General features: G+C 48.1%; 10 protein-coding genes across 10 annotated transcripts; 4 read left to right on the top strand and 6 right to left on the bottom strand.

Annotated features, from left to right (window-relative positions):
* Positions 1 to 1,312: 1,312 nt before the first annotated feature.
* BDW43DRAFT_275216 (putative cofactor for methionyl- and glutamyl-tRNA synthetases) lies at positions 1,313 to 2,879 on the bottom strand. Its single transcript, XM_032041825.1, has one exon. It carries the CDS (start codon positions 2,776 to 2,778, stop codon positions 1,447 to 1,449), a length of 1,332 nt encoding a protein of 443 aa, XP_031900652.1. The 5' UTR covers positions 2,779 to 2,879; the 3' UTR covers positions 1,313 to 1,446.
* Positions 2,880 to 3,109: 230 nt separating this feature from the next.
* BDW43DRAFT_79415 (pepsin-like aspartic protease) lies at positions 3,110 to 4,981 on the bottom strand. The gene is made up of 3 exons (XM_032050522.1): positions 4,489 to 4,981; positions 3,673 to 4,433; positions 3,110 to 3,617 (listed from the first exon to the last, which is right to left on the bottom strand). The coding sequence occupies exons 1-3, from the start codon at positions 4,872 to 4,874 to the stop codon at positions 3,490 to 3,492; spliced, it is 1,275 nt and encodes a 424-aa protein (XP_031900653.1). The 5' UTR covers positions 4,875 to 4,981; the 3' UTR covers positions 3,110 to 3,489.
* A 947-nt stretch (positions 4,982 to 5,928) lies between these two features.
* nbp35 (Fe-S cluster-binding ATPase) lies at positions 5,929 to 7,579 on the bottom strand (the record flags this gene model as incomplete). Its single annotated transcript, XM_032048930.1, has 2 exons — positions 5,929 to 7,494; positions 7,549 to 7,579. The coding sequence occupies 2 exons, from the start codon at positions 7,577 to 7,579 to the stop codon at positions 6,548 to 6,550; spliced, it is 978 nt and encodes a 325-aa protein (XP_031900654.1). The 3' UTR covers positions 5,929 to 6,547.
* Positions 7,580 to 7,859: 280 nt separating this feature from the next.
* On the bottom strand, positions 7,860 to 9,506 carry BDW43DRAFT_275225 (uncharacterized protein). The gene is made up of 4 exons (XM_032041826.1): positions 8,920 to 9,506; positions 8,690 to 8,737; positions 8,406 to 8,633; positions 7,860 to 8,349 (listed from the first exon to the last, which is right to left on the bottom strand). Exons 1-3 carry the CDS (start codon positions 9,025 to 9,027, stop codon positions 8,496 to 8,498), a joined length of 294 nt encoding a protein of 97 aa, XP_031900655.1. The 5' UTR covers positions 9,028 to 9,506; the 3' UTR covers positions 7,860 to 8,349; positions 8,406 to 8,495.
* Positions 9,492 to 13,312, top strand: BDW43DRAFT_275228 (phosphatidylethanolamine N-methyltransferase). Its single transcript, XM_032041827.1, has 4 exons — positions 9,492 to 10,039; positions 10,175 to 12,758; positions 12,827 to 12,917; positions 12,976 to 13,312. The coding sequence occupies exons 1-4, from the start codon at positions 9,859 to 9,861 to the stop codon at positions 13,030 to 13,032; spliced, it is 2,913 nt and encodes a 970-aa protein (XP_031900656.1). The 5' UTR covers positions 9,492 to 9,858; the 3' UTR covers positions 13,033 to 13,312.
* A 1,389-nt stretch (positions 13,313 to 14,701) lies between these two features.
* BDW43DRAFT_275237 (3' exoribonuclease family protein) lies at positions 14,702 to 15,927 on the top strand. The gene is made up of 2 exons (XM_032041828.1): positions 14,702 to 14,919; positions 14,987 to 15,927. The coding sequence occupies exons 1-2, from the start codon at positions 14,781 to 14,783 to the stop codon at positions 15,820 to 15,822; spliced, it is 975 nt and encodes a 324-aa protein (XP_031900657.1). The 5' UTR covers positions 14,702 to 14,780; the 3' UTR covers positions 15,823 to 15,927.
* Positions 15,928 to 16,417: 490 nt separating this feature from the next.
* Positions 16,418 to 16,925, top strand: BDW43DRAFT_310826 (uncharacterized protein; the record flags this gene model as incomplete). The annotated part of the gene is made up of 2 exons (XM_032047040.1): positions 16,418 to 16,495; positions 16,629 to 16,925. The coding sequence occupies 2 exons, from the start codon at positions 16,418 to 16,420 to the stop codon at positions 16,923 to 16,925; spliced, it is 375 nt and encodes a 124-aa protein (XP_031900658.1).
* A 2,213-nt stretch (positions 16,926 to 19,138) lies between these two features.
* BDW43DRAFT_275239 (uncharacterized protein) lies at positions 19,139 to 19,931 on the bottom strand. Its single transcript, XM_032041829.1, has one exon. The coding sequence runs from the start codon at positions 19,750 to 19,752 to the stop codon at positions 19,456 to 19,458; it is 297 nt and encodes a 98-aa protein (XP_031900659.1). The 5' UTR covers positions 19,753 to 19,931; the 3' UTR covers positions 19,139 to 19,455.
* A 16-nt stretch (positions 19,932 to 19,947) lies between these two features.
* On the top strand, positions 19,948 to 22,734 carry BDW43DRAFT_275242 (uncharacterized protein). Its single transcript, XM_032041830.1, has one exon. It carries the CDS (start codon positions 20,155 to 20,157, stop codon positions 22,282 to 22,284), a length of 2,130 nt encoding a protein of 709 aa, XP_031900660.1. The 5' UTR covers positions 19,948 to 20,154; the 3' UTR covers positions 22,285 to 22,734.
* Positions 22,697 to 25,162, bottom strand: BDW43DRAFT_275243 (proline--tRNA ligase). The gene is made up of 4 exons (XM_032041831.1): positions 24,738 to 25,162; positions 24,515 to 24,684; positions 23,181 to 24,436; positions 22,697 to 23,119 (listed from the first exon to the last, which is right to left on the bottom strand). The coding sequence occupies exons 1-4, from the start codon at positions 25,107 to 25,109 to the stop codon at positions 23,109 to 23,111; spliced, it is 1,809 nt and encodes a 602-aa protein (XP_031900661.1). The 5' UTR covers positions 25,110 to 25,162; the 3' UTR covers positions 22,697 to 23,108.
* Positions 25,163 to 25,294: the final 132 nt, after the last annotated feature.

Consider the following 25,294-nt stretch of genomic DNA (forward strand, 5'->3'; position numbering starts at 1 on the left):
ATCCATTCTTCACTTGATAATTACAAAATTGTTCGATTTTAATCGATTTTAATCGATGAACGTGATAGCATACTCCAGTTTTGTTGCCTTGCCCCTTAGTGAATAACAGTACCCAGAGCCCTACCTCTGTACACCCCCGAAAGGCCAGACCAACGGGGCTTGTATATTTCGTTGCTATCGTTAGAGGGGGAATCATCTGACTATGTCCGACTTACAACCTGGCACGCGAGAACCAGAATGCCATAGCACCAGCGATGCAAGAGATTATATTGCTTGAGTCTGGACCCTCAGACTTTTGCCGGCTGTTTACACTACTACTTCCCAGAATCATTTGGAGAAGATCTCAAAGCATTTGGAAACTATTCCTTTGGCTTGTGGCAACACGTAGCCCAGATGACGCCTAATTCGTAACTGATACTGGGTTATCGGCTAGATTCTCTCATCCCCATTATACCTGGCCTCGGACGGGATGTAAAAGCTCTCCCGAACTGGCTTGCAGGAGAGGAGCGGTGGGATGTAGATTGGGGTAGTTGAGGGGGCCTCTGTGCTGCGGTGCTAGTTCTGTTACCCGCCGTGAACTCTCTATTTATTCGGTGATACTCAATATGTACACAGCAAACCCCCCGCAGTATCGCGAGATGGCTAGAGCGTAATGTTGGCAGATGGGAGTTGAGATACGGACCTCCACAACCGTCAGCGCAGCAATCCCGTCAAGTGAGAATATAATAGAAGACTCAAAATGCTCCTCGGACAAGACATATATTCTCCCCTGCCAGAAAATAGTCCTGGCCGCCGGTCCATGGAAGGGAGCGGTAGGCTCGTCGCTAAGTTGGTCTGGAGTGAAGAGACAGACATTGATATTTCTAAGTTCATGGTAGCCTTAGATGGATGGTAAGGGTGGAGACGTGTTTCTTTGTACATACGTTGGATGGCTGGAATAAAGAAAGCTGTTATTCTTATAGCCTGTCGCCGTCAATTAGCTAGGTAGTAAACCTCGACGGAAGAATGGGGCACGAACGTCGAAGCTGGCCAAGGGTGCGATTATTTCATCTATGGGCTGAATAAGCTATTGAGGGTGCATTGGAGCGAGATGCTAACTTTGTCCCAAACTACTGGCTGAGTCAAAATTCGCTGGATTTGTTAGTGTGATCGAGAGCTGACCTCGCGACTCGGAAAATGCCATGATCTGGAAGTTACAAAGGAACTACAGTGTTCGTAGTGTACATATATAATATGGCAAATTAAAATCGAAAGACTAAGCAAGACAGAGAACTTATTAATCGTTAGAAATGATAGGGTTACTAGACATACTAAGTAATCACGTAAGTAGTTTATATCCATATCATTCATCAATTAGTGACCGGACTGTTTGTCTAACCTGAACACGCTCTTGTTTCTTTTTTTCTTTTTTTAAAAAAAAAACACAGTATATCCAATGATTATTCTCTACCGAACAGTAGCTCCCTTCAAGCTCTTGACAGTGCAAAGACCTCCCTCAGTAACCAGTTTGCCCAAGGCAGGTTTGCCTTCTTGACCCTGCACAGCAGGAACAGCACTAACATCAAAGGCAACCTCGAGGTTCTCGGTCGTTGTGAATCCAGGCTGGTAGGTCTCCCAGACCTTCTTCTTAGGGTTGAGCACCTTCTCGGGCTCAGCGTCATTCCATCCCTCGAAGTATACACGGGATCCGGCGGGGGCATCAGTAGGGGGAGTGACGAGCTCAACGGGACCGCTGTGCGAGTCCTCACCTTCTGCGACACGGGGAGAGGCGGCGAGAACCATAGCTGCGGACTTAATTCCACGCATGGTAACAGGCTTAAGGTTGCAGACGGCGACGATCTTACGGCCCTGCATTTCCTCCAGAGGAACAAGTCCGTTCAGACCCGAGCACACGGTGCGGACAGTCTTGCCAGTTTCCTCGTCCAAAGAGGTGTTATTGGAGCCAGGGGCATCACCACAGTCGATAGTCGAAACGTAGAGGGAGTCGGCATTTGGGTGGTTGACGGCGCGAAGAATGTGACCAACACGGAGATCAATGACGCATGGAGATGGAGGAGAAGCAGAGGCAGGGGCAGGCTTAGCCCTAGGTTGCTTCTCCTTCTTTTCCTTCTTCTCCTTCTTGGGCTTGCCTTCAGCCTGGGTAGCTGTGGGAGTTTCTTCCTTGGCCGCTGCCTCGGGCTTACCCTTTCCAACGATGAGGGGCTTGCCTTCAGCCGCAGCGCCGGCGTTCTGGGCAGCAGCCTTCTCCTTCTTCTTGCGTTCCTTCTCTTCCTTGGGGTCCACGGGCTTGGGCACGAAGCGCACATCGTTCACATCGATGGCAATCTTTTCCTCCTCGGGAATCTGCAGTGCGAACAACCGGCTGTTCTGCACGAAATCGATGTGACGCACAATGTGATGGTAGCCCTGCTCGCCAGTGCGCTCCTCCGGGCTCCATTTCTCCACCACAGGAGCCAGAAGAGCGTACGCCGAGATATCAGCAACGGAAGGCTTTGTCCCAAGAATGGTGGTCCGCGTAGCCAGGTGGCCATTCAGCTGTCCGAGGATGTTGGTGATCACGGGCTTGTCATCCTTAGTAAGGGCGCCCTGGAGACCAGATATAGTTCCCAGCCATTGCTTGATGTCAGCCTCTTCCGGAGCGGAGAAGGTGGTCTGCGGGAAAATCTTGGGCGAGACGGTCAAGAGGTCGGTCTCCGTGGCATCGGGGGAGACAGCGGTGGGGTAAGAGCGGTAGATGAGGGAGAGGAGGGAGGACTCAGGGGCAGAATTAATCGCCATTTTTGCGAATGGGCAGACGCGAGTCAAGAACAAAGGTGAGGTTGTGTGAGGAGGGGCAACAGAAATGATTCCCAAATGCAGTCCCAAAGGCCGAACCAACCGCGGGGTTCTTCTTGCGGCCCGCAGAAGGGTCACGCCAGCCTGAAGGGGAGACAACTTGGCTTATTCCCACAAAGATCCCAGAAAAATGGGATCTTTGAAAATACGTAATGGGTTTTCCCTTTTAAATAGTCTTCATAAAGCTAATCTAGTTGGAGAATACAACGCGCGACGTCTCTTGCCAGCGGGTTAAAGGGCGTGTTTTTTCCCTTTTTTCCTTTTTTTTTTTTTCCCCTTCTTCCCTCACTCTAAGCCTTTTAAGCTTCTAACTAAATCGGGTTAAGCCCCCAGTGCATCGACATGACTCAGCATTCCAAAACAACCTCCATTTAAGCATAATATTCAATTTCACTGTTCTGACATAGTGCAGATCCTTTGAAACCTTGTGAACTATACTTTATTCTCCTACATTTCTCTACTACTGTTCCCCTTGATGAATGGTCCTGAAACTAGGTAGTGTTGGCTTTTTTTGGTCCATAGATCTGATCTTATCTTGGGTTCGATCCGCAGATAAGGGAGAAAGATAGGATGTATGTACCGGTATGTTGTATTCTGTGAAGCTCTATCTTCAATATTTGCCACTCGATGTGACCAATTTTAAATATTTTCGAATCATTTGGGGGAGGCAATCCCGAGAGAAGGGCCGCGCAGGTCGAAGACCACGAAGAAGGCCTTCAAAAACACATCGCCAAGAATCTGCATCGAGGACCCTTGGCTGGATTGAATACCTCCGAAGCAAACTAGAAATGGTTTGGTGAGCAATGGGACCAGCATATTAGGCATATGAGGACTTACCCTTTCCACCTGTTGTCTTGTTGACGCCAACCTCGGAGAAGTTGATCAGATTGCCTGGAACAGTGGCCAGATGGTTGGAACCAACAGCAATTGAAAGACCTGGAAGGGAGACGTTGCAGGGATAAATGTAACCACCGGCACTGCTAGTATAGATTGCACCATGGACCTCCGCATAGTAAGCATCCACCACTTCTTGGCTGAGTAGCATAAGCGAAGTTCCTGTGTCCGCAATGGCAGTTGGGTTCTCCTTAATGTCTTGCAAGGGCCCATCTCCAACAGCAAATTGCGCCGCTTTGAATAGCCAAAACCCACCAGAGGAGTCCACACTGACGTTTGCAATGTCGCCCTGGTATTTGTCGTGATCAAGCATACCGAATTCGTACTCGCCAACGCCGTCGGCTTTGAGGGTCGCAGTCATAATGGGCTCCTGGAGACTCTCGGCGATGTTTTCGAAGAAGGATTTCTGCCTAGGCTTGACAGTGTTGAGAGACGAGAAGCCCAGTCCGACTAAGCCGCTTGAGGTTGTGTCTTCAATGAACGCGTCGGATACTGTATCTGGAATGCCAATGGCTTGGTTTTTGACAACAGCACCCCCAACGTTAACGGTATCTGTGCCCACCCCACCGTACGCATACGAGGCATCACCATAGGAGATGTTGAACGTGGCCCCTTCCATCTTTTTGTAAGTAGAAGAGTTGGACGGGTTATACACTGTGCGATCCTTCTGAGCAGCTGCTGGAAGTAGCGAATTCATCACCCAACTGTAGATTACCTGTCAGCGGGCAGGATCTACAGAATCTGTGGAGCTGGACTTACAAATCAGCAGAGCCAGTATCAAAGTTCAGAACAATTTTCTGACCACCGATGGTGACGGGAGAGACAAAAGCAGCATCCCCCTGCACCGAGGATGCACTGACAGCGCCCTTTTGGTCGGGCTCGGAGACATCTTCCTTCGAAGCAACAGCATGCCTGGCGGTGATAGGTTCAAAGTCATCCATATCAATCCCAAGATCTGCCGGGACAATGCCAAATTTCTCGTATGCCTTGCGCAAAGCAGTCGGGCCGTGGATTGCATCGTTTCCGCGCCGTACTCGCTCAACCTTAAAGGACCTGCCTTGAAGCTGGGACTTTGAGGACGCTGGAAACGAGAATACGCCGTCGGTGAGAGTCAAAACGGCTAGGACAGACGGAGAAAATCTCATGATGGCTATCTTGTACTTTCTCAAAATTCTAAGGAGCGATATTAACCCTCTTTGAAGGGGTCGAGAGAGGTAGGTCTCCTTCTTTGGCAAGGATAGACTATACGAATGAAACAAAGGTATATACCAGAGCCAAGTGCCTGACTTGGATGCCTGTATATGGTCTGAAAGCAAAAAGTCCTGAGAAGGAAAATTGCGTCTTGCTCGCAAGACGCAAATGAATGAATTAGAACGATGTAGTTGGATATATCTAAGAAAGAGAGGAATTAAAAGTACGGATACCAAAACAGAAAAGGAAGGGAAGGGGAAAAAAATTCGACAGCTAAAGCATGGACTTCAGCAGCCTGATGGAGCCATTAAAGAGATATACTATTCCTCTATGTGCAATCGTCCAAGTCTTGTGAGACGCTCATATGGTCCACCCATAAGGGGCCAATAGATCATCCGTCGTTCTCTGTAGACTCTGTTGGGTCCACCGGTCCAAGAGTAAAAGGAGCCAATCCATGGCGACATGGCGTTGGCCGTACGCTGAGAATCGCCATGATTCCTCACCCGTTGGTCAATATGGCTGACACAGTGGGTTGAGTGATCAGTGTTTGGGTCGGCATGGCAAACCTTGGTATTGGATTTGGCAGCCGCCGGAACCACTTAAAGTCCGGGAAGCTAAGGCACCCCTTAAGAGAAATTGAAACACCCGAACTTGTGGCCCGCCGGCGGCAAATTTAGAGACCAATCAGCATCTCGATGGATCGTTTCAGCTTGAAGACCTGAAGCGGCGTTGTCTCTACGGTTTAGCCATTCACGGCGGACTCGGCCAACGGCTTTTATACTTGTGTGATCTGGGTATAAAGACGTGGTACAGGCATGGATGGATTTTCCCCAGAAAGAGCTATAAAGATTAAGCTGTTATTGGCTCTTTTTTAAATTTAGGTAGAGCCACTTAGCGTTGCACCGATATGATCAGCTTTTTCACAAGAATCTGATAGATATAATTTACTAGCTCATTTGGTCACGGAGGGATCTTAACTGGGCGAGAGCCAAGACTACTTATCTGTCTGGGTTGCGTCAACATTGTGGATAAAATTCTGCAGTCATGAATAGCTGACAATACAGTTCAGTGGCCGGTCCAATCAGCAGTCGGAGGAATTTGGAATAGTAAGACGAGTCGAGTCCCATAACCTATTCACAAGAAAGCCTAGGATGTGACAAAAACCATTTTGACCAGGGCCAAGAAGTGGAACGGCTTGGATAACGTTGATCAACAGGATGCCCAATTTACACATAACAATTTTGCCAGTATAGTTGTGCTTGGCAGTGCCGATTCTCTCCTCATGGGGCAGGTAACTGCCTACCAGTGAAATCCTCCGTGGAGTATCTCGGGGTGGGGTTACAGACGGGACTGACTTGTACACATTTCTAAGGCTTGGCTCCTTTCAATGTACTACATACTGATACGAGCGCCTGTCTTCGCCACTGATGGTATCGGTCTGGAAGCTGATGCTCACTAAGCAAAATGCACTGAATTCTCATTGTGTGTTTTAGGTATCTTCAAATGATCTGTAGTGGTATCAAATCGTTTGTATGCCAGAGAAACGCCAAAAACCCTTGCAGATTTAACAAAAACTCCCAATGCAACCACGCTTGAAACAGATGGATCGAAAGAAGAAATGCAGACATCACTCTACTGTATCATCCGGTAGCACAGAATCAGGATCTTCTCCAACCAACTCGCCGACTGCGCGCACGACCTGCTTGATCGCCTTCGCCGCCGGGCTATCCGGGAAACCATCCACAAAGCTTTCACCGTAGTCACAGGCCATTCCGATTCTAGGGTCGAGAGGGACTGCCCCTAGGAACGGGATGCCCATCTTTTTCGCGAGTCGCTTACCGCCGCCCGTTGTGGCCCGGAAAATTTGGCTTTCAGTGTTGCAATTTTTGCAGACAAACCCGCTCATGTTCTCAACTAACCCTAGGACTCGAATACCTGCTTTGCGGCAGAAATCGATCTCCTTTCTCACATCCAATAGAGAAACCTCCTGAGGCGTAGTCACAACGACTGCACCATCCACCCCGGAGTCCTTCAGTAGGGAGTTAACGGACAGATGCTCGTCAGAGGTTCCCGGTGGCGTATCGATAATGAGATAGTCCAGCTCACCCCAGTCCACATCCTTTAGAAATTGTTTGATAAGTCCATTCTTCTTTGGACCTCTCCAGATCACTGCATCGTCCCGATTAGGAAGCATGAACTGCACACTCATTGCGCCTAGGTTGTCTGTCACCCACACCGGACTCCAGCCTGCGTTGCTCACGTGGATCGTTTCCGACTCGACACCCATGAGCTTCGGAATCGAAGGCCCAGTAATATCTGTGTCCATCAAGCCCACCATAGAGTCTGGATTCGCGGAGAACGCGTGGGCGAGGAGGGAGGAAAAGGTCGATTTACCGACCCCGCCTTTCCCAGATAGTACAAGGATCTTGTGTCGAACCAAGGAGAGCCTCTCTTGAATAATGGGGATATCGGGATCGGGGCCTTTCGGAGCGGAGGCACAGATCGATTGATTGGGGCAGCCGGCGCAAGCATCACCTTGACCTGCCTGCTCCGATTCAGGGCCAGGGCAATGCTCTGGAGACGGTTAGTAAAGCCTGTCGAGACAATACTAGTGGCACACACACATACCTGGCTCTGGAGCGACTAGACTCGGCGACATATTGTAATATTATCACCCTGCTATGATTCTGAATTTAAAATGAGAATGAAGATCTCGTGCACATGCAGCATTTGATGGAAAGTTAGATAAAGGTGGCGGAAGAAATGCTTGATAATCGATTTGATTAGATAAGGTTAAGGACATTGGGATTACAAACATTCCCGTGGCGATTGGATACTTAGTCCCTACTTGCGCGGTGTCGAAGTCTTCGATACGATTCTCATTGGAAATTTTGTCCTTACGGAGATTCACAAAAAAAATATAAATAAATAATTTTGTTGACATTAACTTGGTCATTACGATGTACTGATCTTTGTGACCTTCCGGAACGAGCGGGTAAGGATTAACTTCAGTCGAGATGTCACATCCGAACCTATGCGAAAATCACTGAGGGGTAGAAGAGGGGCACGACTCAAAAAGCGTGCGCAAAAATGGATATGTTCCTGGATTATGAAACAAAAGGAAAAACGATCCAAAAATAAAATAAAAAGACTACTATGTACAGCCTATTTTTCTCGATAATTCAGTGTAATTTCCGTCAAGCCTTCATCGTTAAGCTACCTTCCATAGCACTAACCGTGTAGTAGTATGGGTGGTCTCTTCGCAAGAGCTACTCCGTCTCTTTTGGCTGCACTAGCATCTATGAATCAACACCAATGAACTCCACGGAAACTATGCTCAATAAGATGGATCCATTGACTTCTTAACAGGGATATCTACTGCGGGAAAGTCATCGAGCTGTTAAAGAGACATTTTAGTCAACTTTCATTGTGAGGCAGAGGCTGTCCCGCGGTGCATGTGGAGTAGACTGACACACCAACTCGAGGGTTGAATGATCATTCTTCGCGTCTGACGGAATCTTCGGAATGGAATAATTCTCTAAATATGCAGAGACATCGTCGAATGAAAGCATCGGTTAAGGCGATATCCAATGGAGTTGCCGACGTCCCAGTCGTGGGACACGGATAGTACTTGGAAGAATCACCCGGTTCATTCGAACGGGGTATACCAGAGAGGGGTAGAGATGCAGTGTCAGAACTTTAAAAAAAAAGAAGTAAGTTATATCAATGATATTATCATGATCTCCGTGACAGTAATAGTTATAGTCAGGGTGGTGATCGAATAAGCAAGGTATCGGCTTCCTCGACGATTCAAAATGTGAGGCGTGACCCAGAGATCGGGTCGCTATCAATCGAACCCGAATCTTCCCTTCCAATCCATTGCAGTCATTCCTCGGGTTTCAGGATGCATGCATGTCTAGGTGCATGAGAGTTCTCAGACACAGGCACACCTTGACATATATCTGATATGGATAATATAAGTTAATAAAGAAAAAGCAGGATAGTTGGTACGCATAGCCTCCTTGACTTGTGCCTGTTGCACCCATACAGAGAGTCACGTCCGTGCGTGCATAAGGAGATGCATACGCATATGCGCCTAAAATCCATGTCCTTAATGATAATAGGCCAATCACTCGCTCAATCAATGAGAAAAGAGTGAGCGACAGTACAGGGTTAGAAATTACTCGCTCGCAATTACCGCTACAGGATATCATTCAGTAGATCTGCCTTCCTACCATGTCCATTCATGTGGTGTAAAACGGTTTGGGTGAGGATTTACTGTGTGGAAATATAACGCTTGTGCATTGACATTGAGGGTGATTGATTAGTAGCACGTTCCAGACAACCATGTGCCTGGTTAACAAAATCAACCAAGTAATGCCAAGCCTTCAGAGGCATCTTGTTGAGGATTTAGAGGGCAAACTAGATGACACTAGAGAGGAACATGGTAACAAGCGGTCATTCTTCCTTCTTCCGGCCCATTCTTCCCTTGCCAACTGGAGCCCCGACCATGGTCATGATTGGCCTCAATTTGGCCACTAGCTGTGACCGATGTTGCTTTCCCCCAGTCCGCCGGTTCCACTCTAGGATTTGTACGATTGCTGTCTCTCCTCTCTTTCTCAACGGTTCGGTAAGAGAATAAAGAATAAATTAAAGACGGTCTGCCTGGTTCCCCGTAAGAACGGAGGAAAAGCAAAAAGAGAAAGAAAAGAAAAGGGATAAATTGCTCCGGCCAAGTCAACTCTTCTCTTTTTTTTTGTTCGCTTCCTTTTGTTTTTCATCTTCTCTTTGTGGATCTGCGCCTCACATGACGCAGACCAATCATAGATCCTGAGTCTCTTAAATAGCAAAGCCACCCCTACTTCCTCTCACATGCTTTTTGCCCCTACACTGAATCCCCGTCACTCTTTCAACATTTTTGCCCGTTGAGTCTCAATCATGGATCGTGGACTTTCAACAAGCACCCGGATCGATGATGAAGGCCTTCGTGAGAGGAATGTGGCCTCTCAGACTACCTCGACTCTTAGTCCCGAGACTCTCACAGCCACTGGTGACGTAGAGCTCAAGGACAAGACTGGCAAGGACTGCAAGACATACGGTCGCACATCTGATGGTACCGGTATGTCTTACATATCTTCCTTGATAATTGAGCTCAACTCTATGCATTGGTGACAGATTTTTAAATGAACATGTGCAACGTGTATCCCTGTATTTATTATTGCGGGAAATAAACTAACTCTATGCCACTCCGCAGTGTTCACGGTGCCGCAAACCCACGACATGGTGTCTCAACTCCTGTCGCCCTCAGAACCAAAGAACCTTTCTGATGTTATTGTTCTCGCAATACTTGGTGCTCATATATATCTCTTATGGCAGCTTCCCGCCGGTGCTAAGGTACCTGTTTTTGCCATCATTTACCTTTTCTGGCGTGTGGCCTACAACGCTGGCATTGGATGGCTTCTTCACAATCAATCTCACCACAAAACACTGGTCCGTTGGGCTGAGCAGACCAAGGTCTTCGTGAATCCCACTACGGGCCAGAACCCCCATGCTAACCTGTACAACTTTCTTAAGCGGGAGTTGGAAACTAAAATCCCCAACGACTATTCCTTCGATGAAGCCCCCATTGAGTACAACACGTGGCTCGTCTTTAGACGGCTTGTGGATTTGATACTGATGTGCGACTTCGTGTCGTACTGTCTCTTCGCGATAGCTTGTAGTCACCATCCCGTCAACGAGAGCTTGTTGATGACTGTTCTGCGATGGTCTGCCGGCATTGTGTTGGTGCTGTTCAACCTTTGGGTCAAGCTCGACGCTCATCGGGTGGTAAAAGATTTCGCATGGTATTGGGGTGATTTCTTTTACCTAATTGACCAGGAGTTGACGTTTGATGGCGTCTTCGAGATGGCACCCCATCCTATGTATTCGGTTGGCTACGCTGGCTATTACGGGATTTCCCTGATGGCAGCGAGCTACAAAGTTCTCTTTATCTCTATAATCGCCCATGCGGCCCAATTCGCTTTTCTAGTGCTTGTTGAGAACCCACATATTGACAAGACGTACAACCCTCCACCCCCCCGCAAGCGACCAGCAGAGCAGGAAACTGTATCTGTCTCGAGCCGCACTACGGATTCGCCCATTGCGCCAACACCGGTTGATGAACAAGCCCCCCACGCGCCAACCTTCTCAAGCAGTCCACCGCAGTCGGTCCACAATTTATTGGGGCTCCACAATCTGGATCTGTATCGGATAACGGATACCTCTTCTGTCCTTATCCAATTTCTCGTATTTTCTCTCACTGTGTTGACACCCTCTACACCGTGGTACCAATTTCTTTTCGTAGCCAACGCTGCAGTATGGAGGCTTTGGTTCTCAGTCGGTGTTGGGTACATGCTCCATCGTCAATCGAACTATAAGACGTGGACCCGACACTTTGTCAAGTATGGTGAAACTCCTCAAGAAGCATGGAACCAGTGGAAAGGTACATATCATCTGAGCATGATCATGTGCTACGCAAGTTTTATTGCTGCGGTATGGAAGATGTACACCTTCCCTGCTGATTGGGGATATGGCCTCGTCTTACTCCGACATGTCATGGGAGCTGGCCTTATTAGTTTGCAGATTTGGACTTCAGTCAGCATCTATGAGTCTCTCGGTGAATTTGGCTGGTTCTACGGCGATTTCTTCTTTGATGGGTCTTCAAAGTTGACGTATAATGGAATATACCGTTTTTTGAACAACCCAGAGCGTGTCCTAGGTCTGGCCGGTGTCTGGGGAGCTGTTCTTATCACCAGCAGCGGAGCAATAACCTTCCTAGCACTCCTCAGTCACATTCTCAGTCTGGCCTTCATCCAATTCATCGAGCGTCCGCATATGCAAAAGCTCTATGGCCAGAGTCTGCGGCAGGATGCGGGGCTTGTAAAGAGCCTGAAAAAATCCCTGCCATCCCCTCTTAGGCAGCTCCACGGAAGTGTTGATAAGATATTCGATGAGTCATTCGAGTTCATCGAAGAATTCCTCGAGACAGCACGCCCGAAGCTCGCTGATGGTGTCAACACATTTGTTAAGGATACTACTGCTCTTTTCCAGAATTACCCCGCCCGTGTCACTATTTCACGCATTGACGCAGACCTGGCGGGATATGATTCGCGAGACTATTCTCTAGAAGTTGAAGGCACTGATTTGTCTTACTTAGCTGGATATGACCAGGGTACTGGTAGAGAGGGCGCTAACGCTCGCATGCCTCTTGACAGACGCGGCGACCTGAAAAACCTCATGTTCGAATATGGTGCACCGATCAAAGTCAAGTGGACTGCGCCCCTCAACCATAGCAAGAAGGATTGGATTGGTTTGTACAAGGTCACTGATAATACATCTCGCGAAGTTTCCCGGGTCTCCTCTCAAGGCAGATGGATTGCTGTCAACGAAGGCGTCTACGACAACTTGACATGTGAGAAGGGAATTGCTAAGAGCGATATCGTTATCTCTACACAAAACGAGGGCGGCGAAAAGCGTGATCTTGCGACTGGTGAGGTTATCTTCTCTGGCGATAAACTCTTCTGGACACAGGGTGTCTTCGAATTCCGCTATCATCACAATTCCAAGCATAATGTCATGGCTATCTCCAGGCCATTTGAAATTCGCATTGGTCGATATGAAGAGGAGGATGACCATGATATTACGCAAACGTCTGTTGAGAGGAGCCTGTTACCTGTTATTCGCAACTGCTTCGATCGGGACCCAGAAATCGCACCGGAGACCGTGGAGGAGCAGTTCGGAAGCCTTGTGGACCGCGATGGTAAATTTGCCAAACGCGTTGTTTTTGCCTTGCACCAGATGTGAGTTGTCTTTTTCCTTTTCCCCCTTAGCGGCATTCATTTTCGCATTCATGCTAACTCTATCATAGGTTTGGTGTTGAATTCGCGCCTGAAGTTGTTCGAGCTGATGGAACTGTTCGCAACCTCGCCTGGAGGATATGCAATGCAAAGAGGGTCCTGGTATGTATATATCTCAATGTAAAATCCATTGCCACTCAACGCTAATCGTTTAATGCAGGCTCCTTACAGTATGTCAAGGGATGGCGCATCAACTCCAACCGAGAGGAAGGAGTAAAGCATAGAAAATGCCAAGTGGGCAGCTGGTCGATGATATTATATGTTGTTTATGAGCCACGATATGGGTTTCTTCGACGGTAAACTTGAGAGTAGCCTGTCCGATGCAATTATTGTTATGTAAATGGACGCTGCTGCTTGATGTATGTCGCAGCAGCGGAATATCGTTAAGGAAAACAAAAAGGGCTGAAAAGCTACTATGGTTGAGGAAGTGAGTTAACCGGCCCGTCTTTCTTGTGTCAAGACGTGTTTACCTAATGGTGATAGGTTTTCCGACTCCCGTATATATTATAGAAATGAATATATTATTTTTCTTTACGACTACACTCTACAGTGAAAAGTACGACAATGAACAGCATGGCACGATATAGAAAAGGTAATAAGATTATTTCTGATGAACTAGACTGAAGTATCACCATGCCCAAGTCTGTGTACAAGCCTACAATCTATCCAGCTGTCAGCACGATGTGCTATCAAAGAAGCGGAGTGTGACGTCGCAAGAAACTGCCCATGTACAGGGCAGTTGTAATGGATTGATCAGCCAAGCCGGTTAATTCATCCCATCCCCTGCCAGCCGCTACCCAACTCCAAGCGATCAAAACGAACAGCAAGGCGAAAGGTATAAACTGACACAAGTCAAGCAAAGACAGAACCAACAGCGGCAGTGCTGATATACAACGATATGAGTCCACTATCCGAAGCTCCACAACCTTCCTCCCAATCGTCACCATCTTCCAAGAGAAAGACGGCAGACAGATGGTCCAGTATAAGGGAGATGGATGAGTAGATCATTGTACCAAAACACTGCTTGTCAGATCGACACAAGCCCGAGGGGAGGTTTCTCCAAAGGAGATCATTGAATGGATTGACTTGTTGTCATCATAATGACTAAGTGGTGAAGTGGATGTGAGATAAGAATTTGCATACCTAGTGGGAATGATGGATTTGATATGTGTTTGTTGTGTGGTGTACAGTTCCTGTTATCCTTGTAGCTGTTAGCGACTTGTCGTACAGCTAGGGTAAGTAGAAACAATAATAGAGAGACTTCCAAAAGGGATCAGAAGGTTTGGTATGGTTAGGTTTTCTTCAATATATTTGCAGAAGCAGAACTGAATAAAACTTTTTTACATCATGGAAGCAGGCCAGGGAAAAAATAAAAAAAATAAACATACCATATTAGTTTTAGACCTTCAGGTCAGGTTTGTAGCTAATTTGTATTCCTGTCTAATGATCATCGTAAGCATGTAGCCAAGCATGTTGATCATAACATAAATAATTGGGAAGAATTATTGTCAGATGGTAGTGCATGTTGTTCAATGGCCCATTCGTTTGTCGCCGAACATAAATTTTGGATAGTTTTCCTCATACAAATTGTGGTGGGATATTGGGGATTGGAGACTCACAATAGTATAGTTAGTTACTGAGATGCTGGCGTTGAAGCAAGAAAAGAAAATCACACATTTCGACAGAACTGCATCATTAAGCATAACAACCTATGGATTGAATGTTGTGTGAAAGGAAGAGAAGAGGAAGCGAAGAAGAGAAGGGCAGAAGAAGGGTAGAAAAGGAAGGAAAATTTGGCGCCGACTCCACCTAAGCAAACAGAACAAACATCCCTCCAAAATTGTAGATTTCCGTTTCTGGGATTCGAAGCCAGCTTCCAGACGGCCTTCAAGTCTTCAGTCTCTGCAAAGTATTTGCTCGTCGCTTCCCTCATCAATTATTCCAGGGTATACCAAGTAATGTGTAATGACTGACCGAAGAAGAATCAATGGGCCGCCTAGCGGCACGAGGTCTGCAGTCTTTTCCTTTTCTCGAAACTCCGCCTCTGATATTGCGACTGCGCGACCACAACGTCAGAGACAGCCGAATGAATTGCGAAAAATCTGTACGCTCTATAACCCCCCATGTGAATATCTCATATAGTTTCTTTGACTTACATAGACTCAATCTAGTTCTGAAAACCGGCCTTATTCCTTCTGCATCTGGATCCGCCTACCTTGAATATGAACCTTCAGCTTCACTCGCCGCCGCACGCTCGTCTCCCAAGTCTCTAATTCCTCCTTCATCGGCATTGAAACTCGCTTGCACAGTTCATGGGCCGAAACCACTTCCTCGCTCTGCTACATTCTCTCCAAATCTAGTTCTCACAACTCACGTCAAATATGCTCCATTCGCCGGCCGTAAGAGGAAAGGGCATATCCGCGATGCCAGCGAACGCGATCTTGGTGTACACTTAGAGACCGCTTTAAGAGGTGTCATTGTTGCTGAACGGTGGCCGAAGAGTGGACTGGATATCACTATCACCATCCTAGAAGCAGAAGACGACCGCTGGTGGGGCGATGCGCCAGACTCCCATGATGCTTCGTGGGGAATGATGAACGTTCTTGCTGGATGTGTCACTGCTGCATCTGCAGCCATTGCCGATGCTAGGATTGACTGCCTTGATCTCATTGCTGGAGGCGTGGCTGCTATTGTCGCCGATGAATCGGAAGACGGTAAACCCAAGCCAAAATTGATGTTAGACACAGATCCAGCGGAGCACCGGGCCATAATGTCCGCTTGTGTGGTCGCTTATATGCCTTCTAGAGATGAAATCACAGAGATTTGGCTCAAGGGCGACACCTCCAAAGTGCTGTTAGGGTCCGATGATAAGCGCTCCGGAAGTGAAGCTCTGCTAGATGGTGCTGTGGATGCAGCCCGGGGGGCGCATTCCGTTCTGGCTGAGGCTGTAAGGGAGTCTGCAGAGCGCTTTGCTGGTCTGGTTCCTCGGGGAGGTGGTACACAATGAGTTACAGGCTGAAAGCCAAGATGAAATGACATTGCATGGTCTAATATATCCTTTATCAACTATCTCGTTTAGCATTGAATGTAGTTGGTTTCTGTCGTGTGGAAATATCTCTGAAATGATAAAACAATAATTTTCATAAGCCTGATGATCAACAAGAACAATAGGTGAGGCCCTCTATATAGGCAAGCCCATACAAAGGTCCTCAAGGTCCTACAGGCCCCCTGTTACTGAGCAACAATATAAAAAGCTGAAAAGGCTTGAAAATTACCAACATATTCAACATGCTCTGGGTATACTTTGTTTCTGTATTTAGACTGAACTGAGACTTCATGTGGCCATCTGCCCTGTGATAGAATGAACTGATTAGTTGTCGAGCCTGCATTGCTGATAGGCTTACCTTCTAGTAACTGAGAGCTTGTATTCACTTGATTCACCTAAACATCACAGCTGCAAGCTCTGTGTTTCTCTCACCCACAAAGAACATATTAACTCTCACAAAACCACCTCCCTATCTATATACTTCGGTCAGCTTTCACTACACTACAAATATAATAACATTGACCACACCGACAAGTCTATCGTGAAATCTGCAGCCATGCCTCCCAAATCAAAGCCTGATGACCACCTTGTGTTCCTTTACCTGTGTCTGGTGAACTCTGCAGGCGTCAACAATGTAAGCTCTCACATATCGCCCCAAAGGAAACCGGCATCCAAGACAACAATAGTCTTCCCCACATATATCCCTACAGTCATCCTTTAGCATATGATTTATCTCGGCAAACGTAAAGCTTACAAGTACTTTGCAGATCGACTTCAGTGCCGTGGCCGAGGCTACTCACATCAACGTCCCTGCCGCGCGTATGCGTTGGTCTCGCTTGAAGGCCAGAATTGAAAAAGAGATGGCAATCGGCCCCGAGGATACCAAGGCGGGCGAACCGTCTGCCGTGTCCCCATCGGCTGCGTCCACACCTGCCGCCTCTCCCGCGAAGACCGCATCGCCTGCGAAGAAACGCGGAGTGAAGTGGAAGAAGATCAACGAGCCTGAAGATGACGGTGTTGCTCAAAATGACGGCGATAACAAGGTTCCCGCGCAGTCAAACTAGCTCACGCCGGCACACATGTGACCTGCAAGGGACTATGAGGTGTCAACCCGGGAGATATGATGGATGATTCGGGGAAGCTGTTATTCCTTGGTAGCACGGGACGATCTCAAGTAAGTGAGGCTATGAAAATGGGTGGGATTTGACTGGTAGTATGGTCTCGGATGAAGCTTAGCTAGCTGGATTACGAAGTAGTAGGTGAAGAATTGAAAGCCTTGGCGACCGCAATGACGGTATGCGTATGCAAGCAACGTAGACCGTTGAAGATACCCCATAGTCGACCGACGTCTTTTCTATAGCTCACAGATCGGCTATCGATCAATCCAAGCCACCCTCCGGTCCCTTGCTTTTTTGGCTAGCTATGAGTTTCCTTGACTGAGACTAAAGACCGTTAGTGTGTCAAATGCACGGTTCAGCCAGCTTCTGCCGAAGAAATGGTGCATGATTGCAATAGTGCTTGAAGGGATCATCCAGAAAAGATCATATGGCACGCGTCCTTTGTTGGCTATTGACACTGTGATATCTGCCAGGAGATGTGCTAATCACATGGGTTCTTAGCCGTATGGAGAAAGATCTCAGGAGACCAACAGCCGCTAATCTTACTAGCTTGCTTTTAGCGAGCCATGGCAGTTGCGGTTGATTATGATAGATAGATATTCTCATCTGAATCAGGATTATGATAGTAAACGTCCCGTTGGGCAGGAAAGATCAATAAGATCCTTAAGTTATCAGCCTACGTTCTGGACCCGCAGGGATCAACAGAAGACGCCGTCTTATTTACCTGAAATGGTCATAGTGTACTCCGTGCTGTGGGCGATGATTCCGTTGCTGATGAGGATCGTTGATGCTTATACCTAATCCTGTTAGTCTGGTGCTTCGGGGCGGTTTAGAAATAGCATCGCCGTGAAATAGGATTAGTGCTTTGGTGTAAAGTTCAAGGAACAATGCCCAATCTTGCTTTGGGATAGATATAGTTCGTTTCTCGAGAACTCATGTCAAGGAGAGGTGGTCTCGGTCTTTCTTCATCTGTACTGTACATCCATTCTGCCATAACTGCGATTTTTGTCCCAAGGATGTCAGGTTGTCAGTCAATTGTCTTCCTTTCGCCGTTCCACCGAAGGACTCAAATTTTGCATTTAGTGGTAGTGCCGCTTCAACGGTTCCGAGGGTCGAGTACAGTAGTCCACTCTGATAGATACCTAGATACTCCATACTCAGGGGAGGGATGTACTGTCAGGTAATTGAACAGTGTGGACCTTGACTTTCGTTTACTAAAAGATCTATTATTGGTGATAGCTCTGTAAAGCAATCGGAAGCTCTTCCGTAGGCAACCAAAGGGACTAAATCATTATAATTAATTAAGTAGTTCAGTGTTCCTATTCTTTCCTGCATTCTCCACATCTAGATTGTTTTCCTAGGCTCATCGGCCCTATTCTACAAGATCCAGCCGTGCCTTATTCAGTAATCTAATGATCTCGTCGCCTTGAGATCCTCGAAGGGCCTCCGCCAAACTGGTGTTCATGGAGTGGTTCTGAGACATGTATACAACTCCCTATTAATCATTCACAGCCCTAGAGAGATTTTAATGTTATCTGCATAGGTTGTCACACACACGGAGGAGCCACCAGGAGTACTAGCTTAATATGGCGGTTGACACGAGGGCCTTAGGAGAAGGAAAAGGAAAGTCCTGCTTGTTGTTCTTACCGTCTTCCTTGATCAACAACCGGCCCTCGGAAGTTGATCTCGAAAGAGGAATTGAAACGGGTTGAAACCATCGGAAGTAATCCGCAAGGATTCCTTGCTCCGTAATTACTGAATTTCAAAAACCTTCCCAATGGTTTGGTCGTCGGAAATTGGTGGGAAAAACGAAGACAATCCAGTGGAAGTTCGGCTTCTACAAAAGTGCCCCTTTTAAGCCTATTGGAATCACCTGTTGACGATCCCCTGCCGATGATACACCAATGGGGCCCTCGGCTCAGTAATCTACTAAACCTGGATGAGGCTAGTATGAACTGTAGAGCACAACTTCCCGGGATTTGACTGGCCCACAATTTTCCTACCCGAGCCCCATATTTCAAACCAAACTTCTTTTTCATACCGTACCTGGTGAACTTTCTCCGTACCGGTCGGTAACCAAGAGAACCATAATGACCGATGGTATGATCCCCAAACTCTTTCTTTTTTTGATCCTATGTGTGCGCGTGCAAATGAGTTTTCCCATGTTCCCACTTCCGCTCGACTGTTTTCCGTAAAGGCGTAAGCCTAGCCCTCCCAAGCTATGCCACTAGCCTCACGGTTCCACTGTTACATAGGGCCATGACGCCCCCTAATTGGGTGGAAGAACGTGGAGATCCAATTTGAGTGGCATTGCTGTCAAGTGGAGTGGATGCTCTGCTTTTAGGTCATGTATGATGGTGTATGCACCTTAACCATAGACGGAAAGGGTCCCTGCACATGCTACACAAGGATTTTGACAGTTCGTGTACAGAGTAGTCTCCTCGACGGCCGGCTGAACGCCATGACAATGGCAATGCTAGTGATTATGACAAAGCCACCAGTGAAAGGAAAGACTCAATTGGGTTGGCCACGAGTGGGCTATCACATTGGACCCTGGACATGGCGTTGGTCTTAACGCTGGGCTGTCTCTGACTAGTCTTTTACTTCCCCGTCGGCGGACAGAGACCTCAGCCCCATCGCTTTGTCCGTCGGTCGATGGGCCCTGGAGACTGACCCATGTACTTCCCCTGGATCCAGGAACAGGTATGGGATCTGCAAACCCACTAAATCTTGAGCGTATGGAGTAAACTCTTTCTTTCCCGGTCTCCTCCATCCGTCGTTCTTCGCTGGAGATTCCTTCTTTCCCCAAACCATTACTTACTCGCGATCAGTATAATATCGATAGGGTTCGAGGAGAAACTTCAGTGCACATCGATGTCGCCATGAAAGCAATGTAAAAGAGGTTGCCCGCTTTGACTTCTTTTCCCATCTGACCCTTTGTGTGTTTTTTTTTTTTTTTTTTTTTTTTTTTTTTTTTTTTTTTCCGTCGTCCTTCATTTCCCAAATTCCCTCACATTCGTTTGCGCCCTGAGGTTCGGTTTATTCTCTCTTTAAGATATAATATTGAAGTATCTCCTTGCCGAACGTGCCTGATTGTACATGATAACCGAGGGCGGTGTTGCGATCGAGGATTGAGCGGTATTCAGGCAGTTTGCTTGCTCTACATTCGCCCAATATGGTTACTCTGAAGAGATTTTTCCATGCGGAGAGAACCCCATCCACAAACTCTAGAGATAGCACTACCCAGGCAACCAATACACCAGATAGTGATGTGTCCTCGAGTGCGAGGACTTCGCAGTACCTAGGAATGGATCATCCGTTTCAGCGAATTGAGAAGCAATTCGAATCCTTGCATGATCAATTCCAGGCTCGGCCGCTGTCTCCTCGCTCACCAGCTCCGCCATCTAGGGCCTCGAGTCGTGCTACAGCTAAAAGCCCTCGGCATGTCGACTTGTTGGAAGCTTTATTCTCTTCCCATCGATACCATATCCAGAGTGTGCAGACGTTGTCACCAATTAGCCCTTATAATGAAGATATCGCAGAACGAAACATGACGCGGTTCCTTCAAGGGCAGTCAGGCAAACCAACTGTATACTCGCGCATCATCTCTGCTTTACATCAAGAAGATGTGGCGGACAGGAACATTGCCAGAAACAGGAATGGTGGTCGCCAGTCTTCTCGTAATGACGCTACACGATCTCGTGGCAACTCCTTTCAAAGGAATGCGCAGAGTCCTCGGGATGAAGCACGCTGCCGTCCTCGCTCAAAGGCTGAATGCAGACTGACTCGATCGATGTCCCAGGAAGCTCCGAGGTCTATGGCTCCTCATACCGATCAGGCTACCGCTTCGCCACAAGGTGTGTCTTCCGCTAGTGAAGGCTCTCTCCGACAGCAAAGGTCAGTGCCAAATATGTCTGCCGAAACAACCAATGGCTCTCCTAGGAAAACTGAGTCAAGATCGAGTGAATTTCTCGGTGTACCCCCTGCTTATAAACAAGGTGATACGTGGAGCAACACTCCTCTACCGGACAGCCCAACGCTGCCCGCCATAGTAACGGAGACGAACGAGCGCCAGCCAGGGCGAGACCCTTCTTCCGGCTCAAGCCGGAGCCGCAGCTCCTCCTTAACATCCCATAGTCACACTCCGCCAAATACTATGAAATCGAAGTCCAAAAAGAATGTCCGGGACCTCTCAATTGATACAAAATTGGCAGCTGGCGGAAAACCGACGGCGAAGATAACGCATCGCGCCATACAGCCACCTACTCCGAGTAACCTCGGGATAAAAGCAGCCCCTAGTATTGCAGAAGTTATGAACAGCCCTCTTCCAGCAGCGACGCCAACCTCTCCATCCCCAGCGCTTCAGTCGGACCAGAAAATCGCGGAAATAATGGATATGTTCCGACAGGCTTATACTTCGTCGACGGCTATCTCTCCACACCCTACTTATGAGACTCTTCAGGATGCGATCATCCGAGAGATTAATTCCCATGAGGCATTCCGACGTGTACCACATCCTGAGCCTGGGCCTCCATTTACCCCGTCTCCCTCTCAGGATGTATTCTCTCCAGACCTTGAGGCACCAAGAAGGAGCTCAGACATGAATCGTACCATGTCTCTGAGAGAAGGTCAGATCTCCAAGTTAATCAGGCGAGGTTCCTTCAAGAAACACAGGAGAGGGTCGGAGGCACGAAAGAGCATATCCACTAGTGTGCCTTCAAAAGTCTTCTGGAGATCATCTGAAGCCTCCAGGCGGCGAAGACACACTGATGCACCTCCTCCGTCACCCGGATTCTTCAATACCTTAGAGCAGAACCGCCAAACACCTCAAACACAAGTGACATGCGTGGATCTCCTCAAGTCAAAAAAGTCCTCTGCGAGTATCAGCTCAGGAGATGTACCAAAAATGGGTAGGAACCTCCGGTCGCCGGGTCCTGTGCCTCTCGCAGGCTTCTCGGAGAGTTCCAACCCAGCACCTTCCATTTTTCACATGCGCGCACAAGCATCACCATCATCTATCACGAGTCGCATCAGTTTCTCTGCGGATGACAGCGACGAAGAGGTGATCGAGCTTCCTAGTGTCGGGGTTCCCCAGTTACAAATCCACGCTGTTGACGAGAACAACGTGACCTACATCACCGACAATACTACTCCACGAAACGCCTTCAGATTAATGAGCTGGCCACAGAGGTCAGGCCGGAGCCTAAGCCTCAGAGGCAACTTCTTTTCAAACGAGAACAACAGCAGCCCCTCTCGCTCTTCATCCAGGGGCGAACTCACGACTCGTTCAGTAGCATCTTATTGAACCTCCCATGAAATATACAACCCGAGGCTTCAACTGAACTCGACCTAATATACCCCACCCTACCCTACCCTTCCATTCCTTCACAGTTCTACTTATACTCCCTAACGATACAATGTAGTCTTACGTCAAGCTACATTTTGTTTACATTCATTCAACTCTGCAAATCCCGCAAATCCTGCGAATAGCTTCCTTACCCTTGCTTTCTTGCCCCCGTCTTAATCATCCGGAGCATACATTCCCTAGCCGACCTATTTCTCTTTTTGTGGACCTGTATCTAATGATATCCTATGCTTATCCTTGCGTCGCATTTCCTACTTGGCATTTGTCCGAATATTTCCTTCTGTTGATCACTGCATATCTTGCATATTAGCGTTGCTAGCATACCATGTCTATAACTTCAATCAGTCCGGAATCTAAGTAAAACTATCAATTGAGATCAAGACTCTTGAATTATACCATGATAAACTAGTAGAAGATCAAGACCACGTCAATTAGTCGTAGCTCATTTCATTTCCACCCGCTAACTAGCTTCAAAACGACAACCCCCGACCCCAACCTGTAAACTGCAAAGGTATATCATCTTTTAACCGCACACACTCCATAAAACTCGCGTCGGATATAATTGTCTCTTCCTCTTTTCTTGATTATGTGTCTGTCTTACTTGAACGATGTCCTGTTTGCCGGGCACAATACAAATCGAATACCTGAGATACAAAAAGGGACTTAAAGAAAATGTTGTCATCAAACTCATAGTGCTTGTTCTAATGCGCCTGCTAGGTGCTATTTGACATTGATGCAGATAAGACCAAGGCGATCTATTGCGCTTAGTATGAACCTATGATGGGAGGTTAGTTCATTTCTTTTGTCCGGAAATAGGAGCTTTTGCTTCAACTTACGTCCGAACATGCACCATTTCTCGGCGAGCCGGGTGCACTTGGGGTTGACACACTTGGTCTCGCCAGCGGTGATACCCTCAGGCTGCTCGAAGGGAATGCACAGGGACTTGGCACCCATGCTGGGGGCTTTGGCATCTTGAGCAACGCCGGAGTCTTCCTCTGCCTTGCGTGCGCTCATTTCCTTGATCTGGTCCTCGCACTCCTCGGTGAGGCAGTGGGGGATGACACAGACGTTCTTGTCGTTAAGAGCGGGGGTGAATTCGTCCCAGTTGGTAATAAGCTTGCGGTGACTGCGGAACTCATCATCTGCACGCTTGTACAGATCCTGCTGGATTTGCTCCAGCACAGCGGGGACTGCAGTAGAAAGCTCGGCAATAGGGATGCTGGCCTTGCCGTCCTTGCCCGGAATGTCACGACGAGCAGCAGTGACGAACTGGCCGGCGGACTCACCGGGACCGAATTCGATACGCAGTGGCACACCACGGAGCTCCCAGTCGTTAAACTTCCACCCAGGAGAGTAGCCTTCTCTCAAGTCGCTAATGGCGCGGACACCAGCAGCGGTGAGGACATTGACCAGGCCCTCGACCTCGGCGTACAACTTCTGGCGCTCCTCATCGCTGGTCTTGGCTGTAATACCGACAGGGACAATAACGGTTTGAGTGTCTGCGACACGAGGAGGGAGGACCAGACCACGGTTATCACTGTGGATCATGACCATGACACCAAGTGTACGGGTGGACAGACCCCAAGAGTTCTGCCACACGTGAAGAGGGGGCTTCTTCTCATCGCCCTTGGTGGAGGGATCCTCAACGGTGATGTTGAACATCTTACTGAAGTTCTGGCCAAGACCGTGGGATGTACCACCTTGGATACCACGGCCAGTAGCCGGGATATAACCTTCAACCGTGGTAGTGTACAGACCACCAGCAAACTTCTCCTTCTCTGTCTTTTGACCCTTGACCACGGGGACAGCCAGGAGCTCCTCGTAGATTTGGGCGTACAGGTCGAGAATGTACATAACCTCATCATGGGCAGCATCCTTTGTCAAGTGAGCCGTGTGTCCTTCCTGCCAAAGGAATTCACGGGTTCGGAGGAAAGGCTGGGGGTGCTTGAACTCCCACCGGACGACGGAGTTCCACTGGTTTAGTTTGAGGGGTAAGTCACGGTGACTCCTGATCCACTTGGCATAGTAAGGATACATAACAGTCTCCGATGTCGGACGGATAGCGATCTTCTTCTCAAGAGGAGTAGAGCCGCTATAGGATAAGAGAATATATCAGCAACTGGAGTATGGGGAAGTAAAACACATGTAGAAGGTTTGGAGGGGATCGTACGCATGTGTCACCCAAGCGACTTCAGCAGCGAAGCCTTCAATGTGATCCTTTTCCCTGTTCAGGACATCTTCGGAGACGAAAAGAGGGAATGAGCAGTTCTTGACGCCAATCTTCTTGATGCGCGCGTTGAACCAGTTCTGAATCTCTTCCCAGATAAAGTACGAAGCGGGCTGAGTCATATTAGTAAACACGGCCAAACAACTACCACATGAAGGCATATCACCTTGAGAATGAAGCATCCCGAAACATCATAGTAGTCGAGCATGTCACCCTTTGTAAGAACTTGCTGATACCATCCTGGGAAATCCTCTTCCTTGGAGACATCAATGCCAATCAGCGCAGCACCGTCAATCTTCTTCTTCGGAGCCTTCGCAGCGGGCTTCCTGGGTTCCTGCTTTCCAGATCCCTTGTTAGCAGCCTTCTCAGCCTTCTTGGCGGCGAGTTCTGCTGCCTTGGCAGCCTTCTTTGCAGCATTCTTCGAGACATCTCCCTGAGGAGCATCCTTATCAGCGGGGATTTGGGTGCGGTCAGGGAGGGTCTGAGTTACCGCCGCGTCAGAAGCGACCGGGGTATCAGCAGGAGCTTGACTCGCCATGCTGTAGAGGAGCTGCTGAGGAGTAAGGAGCAAAATGAGTCAAGAAGGCGGAGGCGAGGTTATAGATCCGTGGAAAGGTACCCCTCGTCAAAGTGGGATGCGACTAGAAAATCCACACCGCCCGAGACCGGCAGAATTCTTAGCGGAAACACGACGAACATCAACGACGAACTGGAGTCGGAGCT

Source organism: Aspergillus alliaceus (genome assembly GCF_009176365.1).
Source record: "Aspergillus alliaceus strain CBS 536.65 unplaced genomic scaffold BDW43scaffold_20, whole genome shotgun sequence".
In the NCBI taxonomy this organism is placed as follows: domain Eukaryota; kingdom Fungi; phylum Ascomycota; class Eurotiomycetes; order Eurotiales; family Aspergillaceae; genus Aspergillus; species Aspergillus alliaceus.